We start from the raw sequence: 12,233 nt of genomic DNA on the forward strand, positions 1-12,233 counted from the left end.
AGGAAGCCAGGAGAGGACAAAGCTGCAACCCTATTACTTATTGTCACCTAGGTAAAACACAGTTAAACTCACAGCTCATTACAGGTAGTCGTTTCACCATACCCCCAAATAAAGACAAAGGCTTAAAACAGCTCATACTCAGAAGTGGATTGGGTTTGCCGGGATTCTCGGGGATTAAACTCATACTTAAGGCGGGCAAGGCTCTAAACTCAGAGCAGGTGCTAGCATACGGAGAGAGGGAAGAAAATTGCTGTATAGGCCTGAAGCACCCCACTGGGACTTCCCTGCTGAAAAATCCAAGTTGCAGAGGAAAACGGGAGCAGTGCTCAAACCGCTGCTACGTCCGTATCGACGGCGAGGGTGAAATGCACCCTGTAGCGGGCCCTGGGAGCTCAGCCTCCACCAGATGTCACTGCCGTCCCTCCCCAAAACCCAGGGCCAGGCACCCAGCCGGGCGGGAAAAAAAGAGCAGTGCATCACTAGCCGGTGAGTTTTGTAAAATTCCAGAAAGTTTCTTATTTAAATAAATAAACAAACCTGTTTTAAATCCCCTAAAACATGTTTCCTTTTTTTTTTTTTTTGCCTTCTGTGTAGAGAAGAAGTGCCACTGAACTTTTCCTATTTACGAAATCTGCTGCACTTTGCTTACATTACCTGCATACTCCTGACCTCGCTCGCTTCCTGCTGGTTTTTGTTGGCGCTGTTTTGAAATGGGTCTGTCAGAAAGGGAAAGAGCTCAAGACGAGCATTACGCTGTTCCTCTTTTTCTTCTTCTTCTTCTGTTTAGACAAACACGTTACTTACCCGCGGGTACAGTTTGGATGGCAGAGCTGACAAACGGAGTTTGTGTCCGCGTATTTCCAGACGAGGGTGTCGTTCTCGCCCAGCACCCCCGCGGGGCAGGTTTTCACGCAGTGAGGGCCATCTATGAAATGGGCACATTTCATGCAATTGTCTGGGCCCTGCAAAGAAACCAAGAAAAAGCTTGTTGGTAACACCCATATCCTGGCCTAATCAAGAGGAAATGCTGAAGATAAATCTAAATGTGTTCGACTGCTCGAAGTTTCCAGCACGACGCAGTTTCATTACTGGTCTACCTGAAACGCTTACAAGTATTTGCTTTTGTAGCATGAACCGTACACAAGGCAGCACCTGAGGTTTAAAGCTAATACTTTCTTGAGTTTCAGTGTTGCTGTACGGTTCCCGCCGTTTTGTTTTTTTCCTGCTTTCTGCCTTGTTGGAAAGCTTGCATTTCTCATTTAACATGAGGTATAATTTATCCCTAGGTGGACAAAGGGTAAGTTAAAAAACAGAAGGCCAGATTGTTGCCCAGCACAATCTACCATCATACAACTTCAAACCACGGAGCTGCACCTGTTTACAGCTCCCCGAAGCACTGGCCCCAAATCACTGTTTCCCTGGCTTCTCAGCACAGGCTTTTTCCTCTGTTTGCTAGGAGCAGGTGAAAGCGAAGGCAACTCAAAGGGTCCACAGGCTTTCTAATTTGAAGAGCATTAGTTTGTGTTCAGAAGAATCAGCTCAGGCCAGTTTTGGCAAAGGTGCTGGTTTTTATTCAGACTGGAGCAGCACTAAGAATGCCCTAAGTATTTTCAAGCAGGGAAAGCAGCAAATCTGGGTCAAATTCTACTACAGAAAAACAAACAGGCCAGATCCACGGTGCTGGTTTCAGCGGGGCTACAGTGAGACATGCTATGTGAAGATTATTTAAATTATTGTGATGTTTAAGGGCCACGATAGCAGATTAATTCCTAGACGCTGGGCAAATATGGAACGAGAAGATGGTCAGTGCCTGAAGGAGCTTATAATGTTGGTAACTGCCCTTTGGCCATGGTGGCCCGAGCTACAAGGGAGGATGGAAATACTTCACATTACTGAGCAGTGACTCTGCAGACTGACGCAAGAGTCAAACATGAAGTGGCTGCAGAAGAGGGCAGGAGGCATTTAAAGATTTTGACTAGCTAGCACAGAGGGGAGGAATCTCTGAGGGAAACAGGAGGTTTGACTTCAATAACCAAAAAATGCTCACCGAGACAGAGGGTGCATTTGCAATGAAATATTGTCTCACATAAAGACAAAGGGCCAAATTCAGCTGTCGAGGTAGGATAGTATGGCACCCTTCCGGACAGGCATGAGAATTAGAGTTTTAAAATTAAGACGTGAGTTCGATCTAACACTGATTCAAAAGAAATTATTTTTCACATTTGCCAAACCAGACATTTCATAAAGGAACATTTTAAAAATGGAAGAACAAAGCTGAAGACGACTCTAGATGACTGTCAAGAGTCGAGTGTATTGGCTTTTGTAGAAGGAGCTTTTATATGAATTTGGTAAGTGTAAATAATTTGGAAAAAACATTCATTTTGTTTTGATTACCTTTCTTTGAACATAACTTATACTTGCAATTACTATACCATAGACATTTACCTAAACCTAGTTAGAAGAGGGAATGTGCTTCTATGTAAAAACTGTTTCCTGAATATTTTCAGGTAAACACCTGGTTTTGATCACAACTTCATCCTGCGTTTTTCAAAGGGGAAAAGCTACTGTACTGATCCACTGTTTTTAACTGTTTTTTTTTCTCCCTCTGAATATGGAAGTTCAATTTTTTTCCCGCTAATTTGGCTGTCTGGTAACTACATACTCCTAGAATGGTCACCAAATTCCTGTATTTTCACCTATGTATAATCCTTAAACTTTGCTGTACAAAGACACAGCCAGGAAAGGCCCTGCAATGCCTGTGGCTGAGAGACTGAGTGGATTATGTATATGATGGGTGACATGAAAGCGATACTACCCTGAAGACCCCCCCCTCTCCTGTTTTTGTCCCCTCTCCCTGCCCCCAGACCTTGCCCTCTACGTCCCCCATCTCAGCCTGGTCCTGCAGAAGGTTAAATGAGGACTTGTTTTAAAGTATCAGCCCTCTTCATGGGATGTGCAGTATCTCAACACGGGAAATGCACGTTATAGTCTAATTTGCCTGCGTGCAGAGGTTTGCCTAAGGCAGATCTGCTCTTACGGGTCCAGTGCAGGTGGCGTTGTAGACGGTGGAGTTTTGCACCAGGCACTCTGGGTGACACGGGAGGCACTTCGAGTCCCTTTCAAACTCCCGGGGCTCCCTGGAAAATGAAAAATGGAAACAACAAAAAGAAGCTGGCAAGATGCTGATGAGCAAGTGATGACTTCTGGCGGTCTCTTAATCTCTCCTCCTTCTTTTGACTTTTTCAGCTCAACTATACTGGGACAATTGCAATGAGGCAGGGGGCGATACAGGGTGAAGGTGCTGCCTGGTCACCGCACATCAGCCCAACGAGGGGGAGGTAGCAGTACGGGCAATTTGGTTGACAGTGGAACACATGGCACTCCAGATCGCACACTACAAATGAGTTTACTTTCCATTTTAAGCTAACGACAGAGAATATTCTCAAAGATTTTCAAAGGCCTTTAAATGGCAGCGATGCAAAGAGATCTGCAAAAGCAGTTCGAGTGATTCCACGACTCCAAATAATAATTAGGAAAGTTAAACAGAAATGCACTGATAATTAAATTCATGCCCTCCCTACAACACACAATGAATCATTAAAATATGAAAGTTGGGAACAGATGGTTTCAATAGCAATAAAGCTGTTCCACTTCAAGTAATAGTGTTATTAATTAAACTAAATTTACCCATCATTTGACACCAAAAATGCCCAGATCTGCCCTTCAGGTCGTAATAGCTGCCAGAGGGAATTCACTTACAAAAAAGACAGCTGCTGAACTGCAAGTTGCTAGACAAATACAAACATCACGGGCATCAGCACACTGTCAATTACTTTCATAACAGTAATGGTTTTTAAAAGTCCAACTTTGAAAGATTCAGTCACAAAATAAAGACAAATGTTTGCACCAAAAAATCGGTGGCTGGGAAAACATTTTGTGTCTAATACGCATTGCTGAAAATTAGCCATTCCTTTCCTGCCTACAGCACCTGTTGAACTGACAGAAAAAGACATTCGCAGTACTGGCGGAGAGGCATCAATATGTTTTGCTTATCCGGAGTGAAGCTGAAGCAATAATTTTGCCTGAAATTACTGCTCCAAGTGCTCTTCATATTAAGGTTAATTTTCCCTTGACTACAGCTTTGCAAATTGCAAGGCTAAGCACTGCCCGGGACTTTTGCCAGGAGCTGCCTGCAGTTTCAATGGGAGCTCCTCCAGGGCACCCCGGGGCAGACTTTGACCTCCCGAAACACACGCTGCAATTCAGCAAATCTTTCGCGCATAATTTTGAGCGCACGGAAGAGTCCCTCTGCAGCAAGGGTGTCTCCCAAGGGGCAAATCCCTGGCTCGAGGGGGAACCGAGCTCCCCGTGACTGCTCTGAGCCTAGGCTCTCGCCCAATGGGCTTAGCATTGGATTTTCAAAGGTGCTTTAAGCTCTTTTATTCCTTACAGGAAGGAAATGTAATGTTTAGCTTCCTCGGGCCTCCAGGGCTCTTCGCCTGGCAGGCTCGAGGGGGTTTCTCGTGCCAGCCGCTCTGGCGGGAGCAGGCTCCCCAGCAATGCCAAGCAGGGCAGCCCCACCACCCAGCTCCCAGCTTTTCCCTATTTAAGTGCTACGCTCAAACTAACTTATTTGCAATGCTGGTGAAGTCCAACGCGATCAGAGTCCCTTGTTTTTGCTTTCTTGCTAACCACACCACATGAGTTCTCGAAAACAAAACTGAAATATCACCACCAAAACCCCCAGACACCTTACCCTTGCAGGATATTGCACTCTTTCACACACTCCTTCTGGCGGCCAAAAAACCTGCAGGAGAAGCAGTGGAAGGGCCCTGGGCCCCAACAGCCTATATCCGAGCACAGGGGGTCACAAACATGCTTAGCAGCAGCTAAGAGAAAAAGAGATCAAAAAAAAAAAAAAAGCCATGAACTTAAAAGCAGGAGAGAGAGCAAATACAGTACTGCAGCACTCCGTTTTGAGAACCAATTTTTCCAAATTATTCCAAAGCAGACATTAATGATCCTGACAGTACGGAAGAGGAATAATCATGCTTCCTTTAATTTCCAAAGCCTGAAATTAAACATGACTTCTGGCTCTTCAAAATAAAAACGAGCTCCTCTGTGACTGCTTAACAGCCATATAATAAGGCTAAATCAGTACCAAAGGAGATCACTTTATAAAATATAACAAATTCATATTCTGCAAAGCGAAATAATTAGATTTTGGCCCACGGATGACTGCAGTCAATAGCAGCATGAGTGAATATCAGCTTCGACAGACTTTGAAATCGGGGAATGGAGAGAAAAAAGACATGCTTAAATTACTCCTGCGTTTTAGCATGAGATTCCAAGTGGGCCAAGAGGACAGCACTGACTTACCACAGTCGTTTTTATTTCTGTTCTGTGTAATTTTTGTTTTCTGACTCTGAGTTGCAAAGAGACTACGCCAGTTCATCGTGTCCGCGTAGCAGAGGTTCTTGTTTCTCATAATGGCAACATCTCCATCACTGATTTCCTTGAGGGAGCGCAGTCCTAAGGACCGTATTTTCAAATTAACAACTGCAAGGGAGTATTGGCCACTAAAATGGACATGGAAAAAAGAAAACACACAGAAGAAAAAGGATGATTAAGCAGGGTTTTACTCAGCATATTTTTCTTTCGGTTTACAAAGGCCTATAGGTGTTGCTGTGAACTGGATCTCGTTCAAGCAAGACATTGTTTGGTCCACTAAGCTTAAGATGTGGCACATGACATGCCTGTTGTAAAACAACTGCAATACTCGTATCTGGTTCTGTATGGGAATTTTAAGCTAAATCTCGCAGCACATGTGCTTTCTATCAAGTAAATGCTGTGTAACAATGGTTACAAGTAGAACAGTTATTCTGCACTGGTCCACAAAACTACCTCCCTCTGAGGGTAAGCCAAGGCTGGTTTGGATGCATTGCTGGTTTCTAGGCCACCTGCAAGCTGTGGTCTCCCTCTCCTACTACGCAGCTGCCTCAAAACCCAAAGTGCTTCTGATCACATAATAACTTCCCTGGCACCCTCAAGCCCTGGACCCCAAGGAGTCGCTCACACCTACAAGCTTGTGGAGGAGAGCCTGGTCCTGAGAGTAGGTTCCTTGCAGCCCTCTAAAAGCAGCACAGAGGTGCAGATTTGATCCTATCAGGGCAAATTCTCTACTGCTACAAAAAGGGTGCTTGACTCCTAGCAGGCTTGTTCCAATTTTGCAACTTAGCCCGACTTTTTTGTTATATCTGGGTTTCACAGACCTTTTGCACCTTGGCATGCTCAGATAAATGCACCTCTAAACCATTTCTTTTGCACTGAGTCTGGCACGTGATTCACTTACTGTTGCTTGGTTCTGCCTCGTATAATCTCCAGATTTTCAAAAGCATAGAGATCAGTAGCGTTATCAGGCCAGGCCTGAATCAACAAAAATCCTGAAATGAAGAAAAGAAGATGGGAGGAAAAAAAAAAAACTTGGTCAGTATTGGAAGTGGAACTTCTTGCCCCAAACACTGTAAGCTGGGGGAAGGCACTTGTACTTTCCATGTGCCTTCCTGAGAATTTCAAAATCAAGCATGACATTTTAGGGAGCAGGAAGATATTTTTAAACACGGCCTTGTAAACAGTTTACTTTTTAGCCCACCAGGAGGCTAAAATGTAGCGCAGGAGAATGGTGTGTCAGTGAGCTGCACATCCTGCCACACTGAGCCACCAGTGCCTGCTCTTGTCAGCAGTCATCCCGGTTGAGAAGCGCCAGGTTTCACTGCAGCATGAGAAAAGCCTTGCTTTGTCCTGGTTGTGAGCTGCCTTTGGGGAACAGAAAAATGAACAGAAGACAGAAACAGAGCAGAACAGAGAGCTGACTGGTGTATCTGCTAAGACAAGCAGATTTCCCTTTTCAGAAGAGGCGTTCAGGTAGAGGAAAGGAATTTGGAAAATTGCATTCTGCTAGCTGAAGTTCTGAGGTTAGAGATCGCTACCCTTTAGGTAGCCGGAGAGATAAAAGAGAGAAAGCCAAGGGGAACTGGCGACACGTCTGCGGGCCTAGCTCTGATATTACACTGCTTTCGTAATGGGATGAACAACTTTGAACACAATGACTTTTAATTGACACTTGTGCAAGACTGAAGTCGAGCGCCCCGCTGACCACTTCACGCTTTCAGAGTCTGCATTCATTTCAAGGAAGAGCTCTCCAGGCTGGAGAGGGTGCCTCCGTGAGGATGATGCAAGCCACTGAGCACGCTTCCCTAAGGAACTGCTGAAAGATTTTCCACAAATAGAAACACATTTGTTTTTTTTTTTTTTTAGCCAGAGTGGCACGCCTCTGCATCATCACATACTTCTTGGGTGGCTGAGTATCTTTTCTGCTTTTACTCTTCACCAGGACTGACAATTCAGCAGAAGGGATGGTCTGGTAAAACCACACACCTTGGATGAGAGGCCAGGACAAGTTACGCGAGTGTAAAGTTAGCAAAACTCTACTGACCACCTTTGTGAGGAGTGACCCCTATGAGCTCAGGGGCAGAAACTATTTACTTGCGCTTATCTTCACACACTTGAAAAAATCTCCCTTTGTTTTTTTGGCAGGACAAATCAGATAACATCCCATACTTAAAACATATTGCTGACCTGATATTTCTTTGACTGTTTTGAAGACATCCAGTTTCTTGGGGTCCAGAGGTAGCGTCTTTGTGAAGGCATCGCTGAAACAAACAGAAGGAGCAGTTGGAAGAAGAACGGATCAGCCTGAACTTCTCCCTCGCCCCTCTCCTCCAATGCTGAAAGATCAGCAGGCAACTCACCCTAGAAATGCGACTGGGAGAATGCTGACGTCCCCGTTGATCTTAGTACAGTTTTTGAAAGAGTCAATGTTTGTGGCATTTATGGAGAGAATCCCTTTAAGCTCACCGATTCCGATGCCATTGCACACTGGTAAAATGGAAACACAGAAGCGAAGGGGGAGAAGAGTTAGGCACGATCGCATGTGAGGGGATAAACACAGAAATGGTATCAGTCCAGAAAGCATTCCCATATGGTCAAACCTACCCCTGTAAGATCAGTTTCATAGATCTTCTGTCTACTTTTGCATATCCAAAAGCACCAAAGGATAAATGCTTCCTGCTTGCCTAGTTGTGCAGCATTGATCCTAGCACCTCTGCACACAGGCTCTTGCATGTGTACTTCTCCCTATCCCATTTTCATTTTATTTCCGTGGATGAGATCATGGGAAGGACAAACTACGGAGAAGACTGATGTGCTAGAATTATGTCTACAGGAAGCAGAGTTTACCCAGTGCGCTTGCAGAGTATCCCAGCTTGAGAGCATGCTCCAGAGCCATGGACTCCTGATCAAACTACTTGTCTTGACCTCCAAACTATCAAAGGATATTTATATTGAATTTGCACTCTAAATTTGCAATCTAAATTAAGGTTAGAACTCCATGTACTTTTTCTAATAAATTACCTTCTGGCTCAAAGCCCTACTATTTGACTCCATATTTTTTTATACCTTTGCTGCATAGCCCGTCACATTTTTTACACTTCCGAACACCGTTCTCTTCCACTTCATAAGTATCAGTATTACAGGAGCGAACGCAGGAGCCATGGTCTGTCACCACATAGTTGTCTGGAAAAACAAGGACGACAAGGGCATTGAAATATCAGACGGATGCACTGGGGGCTGCACAGGCACTTAAAAGGCTTTTGAGCTTTTGGCATACTTAGGCAAAGCACAAGCATTAATTACTACTTCTCACAACATCCTTTGAAGGTAGATAGACATACATTGTTATCACTGTTTTACAGAGAGGGGAATTGTCCAGAAAGGTAAAACAACATTGCCAAGGACAGACTGTGCAGCGGTGCCATAATCCAGGTCAATACCCAGCACTTTCTGATTCCTAATCGTTATTCATTCTTCTACGCCAAAGGCCCAGGAAGGGCAAAAGTGAACCTCAGAAAGGGATGTCAGTTCTGCATGCTGAACCCTCCCTTACATATAAGTCGTGGTGTTTAAAAAGACCATCAACATGGAAGAGCATGAAAGACAAGGAAAGCGTCTCTAGAGGAGGCAACGATTACAGGACTTGAGAGGGAGTGTGTAAAGCAGTAAGTTTCCGAGTCCCCAGTAAGAACCAGTTAAGAGCTGATACTGCTCTAATTATCCACATTATTGATCCTATACGGTTTGTTTTGGCATTGTTTTGCCAATTCTCACAAGATGCTTTTCTCTCCATTAAGAGAAAATCTTTAGGAGTCAAAACTTAATTGTTAAAAATCAGGGAAGCTGATGGATCCAGAAAGTTTTAAGAGGCTGTCGTCTTTTTCAGCCATTCTCTCACTTTTGTCATGTGTTCCCAGGTTCCACTGCAGCTGGGAAGAGCTAGAAAGTGCTCCTGCACTTGGATGTAAAGCAGGGAGATGATACAGACAGTTCCCTTCCCCACCTCCCTCAAACTCGCCACCTCCCCAGTGGCTGCAAGTCGACATGAACTTACGAGGACATTCCCTCACGCACGTGGCTCCAAAGCTGTATTTTCCGTCAGGGTTGACATCCATCTGATAGGTAGTGGGGTTATACAGGACTAATGGGGGACATGTGTCCTTGCAGGTCGCATCATCCCGAAACTTGCGACATGCCTGTCATTGAACAATACATGCCCATTAAACTATTTCTTATTTAAAAAAAACAAACAAACCTACCTACAATGGTTTTATATTAGCTCTTTAAAAACACTCTTACTGGCAGCTTTGTTTCATACTTAGATCTAATGGAAACCATGAGCACTAGCAGGATTGGTCCCTTGTGCTTGGGAAGTGGAAAGCTGGATCAGGTTGGGCAATCTAGTTTGATATTTGAAAAAAGAGAGAACATGAGGTTTTCTTGATCTGAACAAGAAACCTTGGCACTCTGGAGGAGAGCTGCTGGGATTCACATGGGAACAAGGGTGAATGTGCATGCCTTAGACGGAAGAGTTTTCCCTACAAGCAGTAACCAGATCAAGAGAAATGGTAGTTTTCTTGGCCAGTCGCTTTTTAATAACACAAATCAAATCAAGTTCTTTCCTGCCGATTACTGACATTTGTGGCTAGGTATTAAACTGAAACCATTGTATTTGGCTGCAGGTAATGAACAATTTAGTAGGTACTTATGAAGGACATGTTGGTTCTTCCAACTTAATCCTGCATTAAATTAATAATTGTTCTCTGTTTCTCCCTTTAGTCTTCCCTGGCTTTCCAGATGAGAGCAAATAACTGTCTTTTCTGTGAGCCAGTAAGAGCATTCTAGCCATGCAGTTTATAAGGGTGCAGGAAATAAAGACAGCAACAACAAAACACAAACTCGACTGCTTCTGTGGGAAGTACTTGAATGTTACTTAATTCAGAATGAAGCATAGGGGGCAGGAGTTAAAACACACTGTGTACCAAAACCCTCAAAAGCAATGGAATTTTCTCCTAAAAAACCCCTAAACCCTCCCTGTGCTCCATCCCCCTCCACTGCCTCAGTACCAGGGTCCTCCAAAACAGTGCTGCTGGGGCAAGTAACAACCAGAAAGGGAAACCTTGATTTCATGTTCAAAGTTAAATGAAATGCTAAAAAAGGTGAAGATCCATCATACTTAATTCCCTCTACATGTTCTTGTTTTAGTAATCTAAGATTATTATTGAGGAGCGTAAGGAACACGTGCTGAAGCAGTGCTGGCACGGAGAAGTACTGAGCCGTGACAGCAGCTGAGGATCTCGGGAGCTGTGCACGTAGGGAAGCTGACGCACAGTAAACACTTAGCTGCTCTGCAATAACTTCCCATGCGGACACTTGGAGCTCTCTTGGCTTTCAAAGGCACTAATGCCGATTTGGCGTGTGTTAGGAATGTCCACCTGGAGAATTAGCAAAGATCAGCTAACAGCGCTATAAAATTTTGTCCTCTTCCCGGCCGTTGACTGCACATTCGCTGGTTGTTCCCGTTGCAATGTGGGGTGCCCCCGGTTAGCCTCTCTCAAAGGCCTTCTCAGGTTAAAGAAGGTTACAGGGCACTCAGAGGAAAGTGTGAGTTGTTGGGCCAGGGCTTTAAGCAAGCTGTTGCAGCATCATTACCAGACAGTCGCTTTCCCGAGGTCCTGTACACCCAGCAGCACACTGGTTGTGACAGCAGTCACTGGGCACCTTTCCCCTGCAGCGGCCAGAGCACTGCTGGGCACAGATGACTTTTGTTACTGAAAGACAGAGGAAAAAAAAAAAAAAGGAATTAGAGTACTTTTAAACTGTGTTTGCTGCAACGAGATCAAAAAATACAGAGAAAACGTCTGCTAGAGAATCTGTGCTCGAGTTTCTCCATGGGACGGCGTATTCTGTCCCCACGGTCGGGCCACGGCTAGGGGAGGGTGAGGCCAGGTGGGAGTAGCTGAGATTTCTCCTGGGGGGGTCTGAGAGATAAGGCGCTGCAGTCAGCTAATCACCTCGGGGTAAAAGCTCAAATCTGGCCTGGTGCTGAGCACTCTGGTCACAGACAGAAACTACCTGCTGTTTAGCAAGAGCGTTCAGGTGCCTGCGGCATCAAGGCCTAAACCTGGAGAACCTCTGTGGAGTGGCTGCACTTTACAGCTGGGTAGTAGAGCAGGATTTTGGCTCTGTTTTATTGAGAGAACCTGCTATTATTGGTGCTAGCTTTGGGAAAAACAGCATGACAGGAGAACTGCCAGGACTCTGGACTATAACGGGAAAGAGTACATAGCTGATGCGGCATTAGGATCCCTTCAATATACTACAATTATTCCTGAAATTTGCAGAGAGAAGGGACCCACTCAGCAAACCAATTTCATACGTCCAGTCTATTATTTTTATTTAGGCTTCAACTCCTCGGCCACATTTTATCTTCGTTACTCAACTCCCATGGGGTTTGCACCAATGCAACTCCAAGGAAAAACTGGCTCCGAACCAGTTTTTTTGCAGGAAAGTAAAAACTGCCCGCAAGATTTTGTTTAGAATCAAAATCATCTGAATTTGAATATCAAAGCAGAGAAAACAATAATCAGAAGAATTAAAGAAAAAAACAAAACAGAAATGAATGGCTAGCATGTGTCGGTTCACAGGCCAAAGTTAGACTGTGTGCTCTTGACAAAAAAATTACTGTCCCATGAGCTCGGACGATCAGTGCCTGAACACTCAGTCAGGGGAACCGGACTGCTGATCTGCTGCGTTACAGCACCGCAAGCATTTTGGATGCG

The 12,233-nt window shown here is 44.7% G+C and overlaps 1 protein-coding gene across 3 annotated transcripts in view; it reads right to left on the bottom strand.

The window, feature by feature from the left end:
- Positions 1-12,233, bottom strand: part of EGFR (epidermal growth factor receptor) — a 162,129-nt gene that overhangs the window by 30,957 nt on the left and 118,939 nt on the right. For all 3 annotated transcript variants that reach the window (XM_068936018.1, XM_068936017.1, XM_009679398.2), the window contains exons 6-15: positions 11,104-11,222; positions 9,506-9,647; positions 8,518-8,634; positions 7,812-7,938; positions 7,639-7,712; positions 6,353-6,443; positions 5,380-5,579; positions 4,757-4,889; positions 3,038-3,137; positions 805-962 (exon numbers count right to left, since the gene is read on the bottom strand). In XM_068936018.1, coding sequence (XP_068792119.1) covers positions 805-962; positions 3,038-3,137; positions 4,757-4,889; positions 5,380-5,579; positions 6,353-6,443; positions 7,639-7,712; positions 7,812-7,938; positions 8,518-8,634; positions 9,506-9,647; positions 11,104-11,222 — 1,261 coding nt within the window. The remainder of the gene's footprint in view (positions 1-804; positions 963-3,037; positions 3,138-4,756; positions 4,890-5,379; positions 5,580-6,352; positions 6,444-7,638; positions 7,713-7,811; positions 7,939-8,517; positions 8,635-9,505; positions 9,648-11,103; positions 11,223-12,233) is intronic.

Source organism: Struthio camelus, chromosome 2 (assembly GCF_040807025.1).
Source record: "Struthio camelus isolate bStrCam1 chromosome 2, bStrCam1.hap1, whole genome shotgun sequence".
Taxonomy (NCBI): domain Eukaryota; kingdom Metazoa; phylum Chordata; class Aves; order Struthioniformes; family Struthionidae; genus Struthio; species Struthio camelus.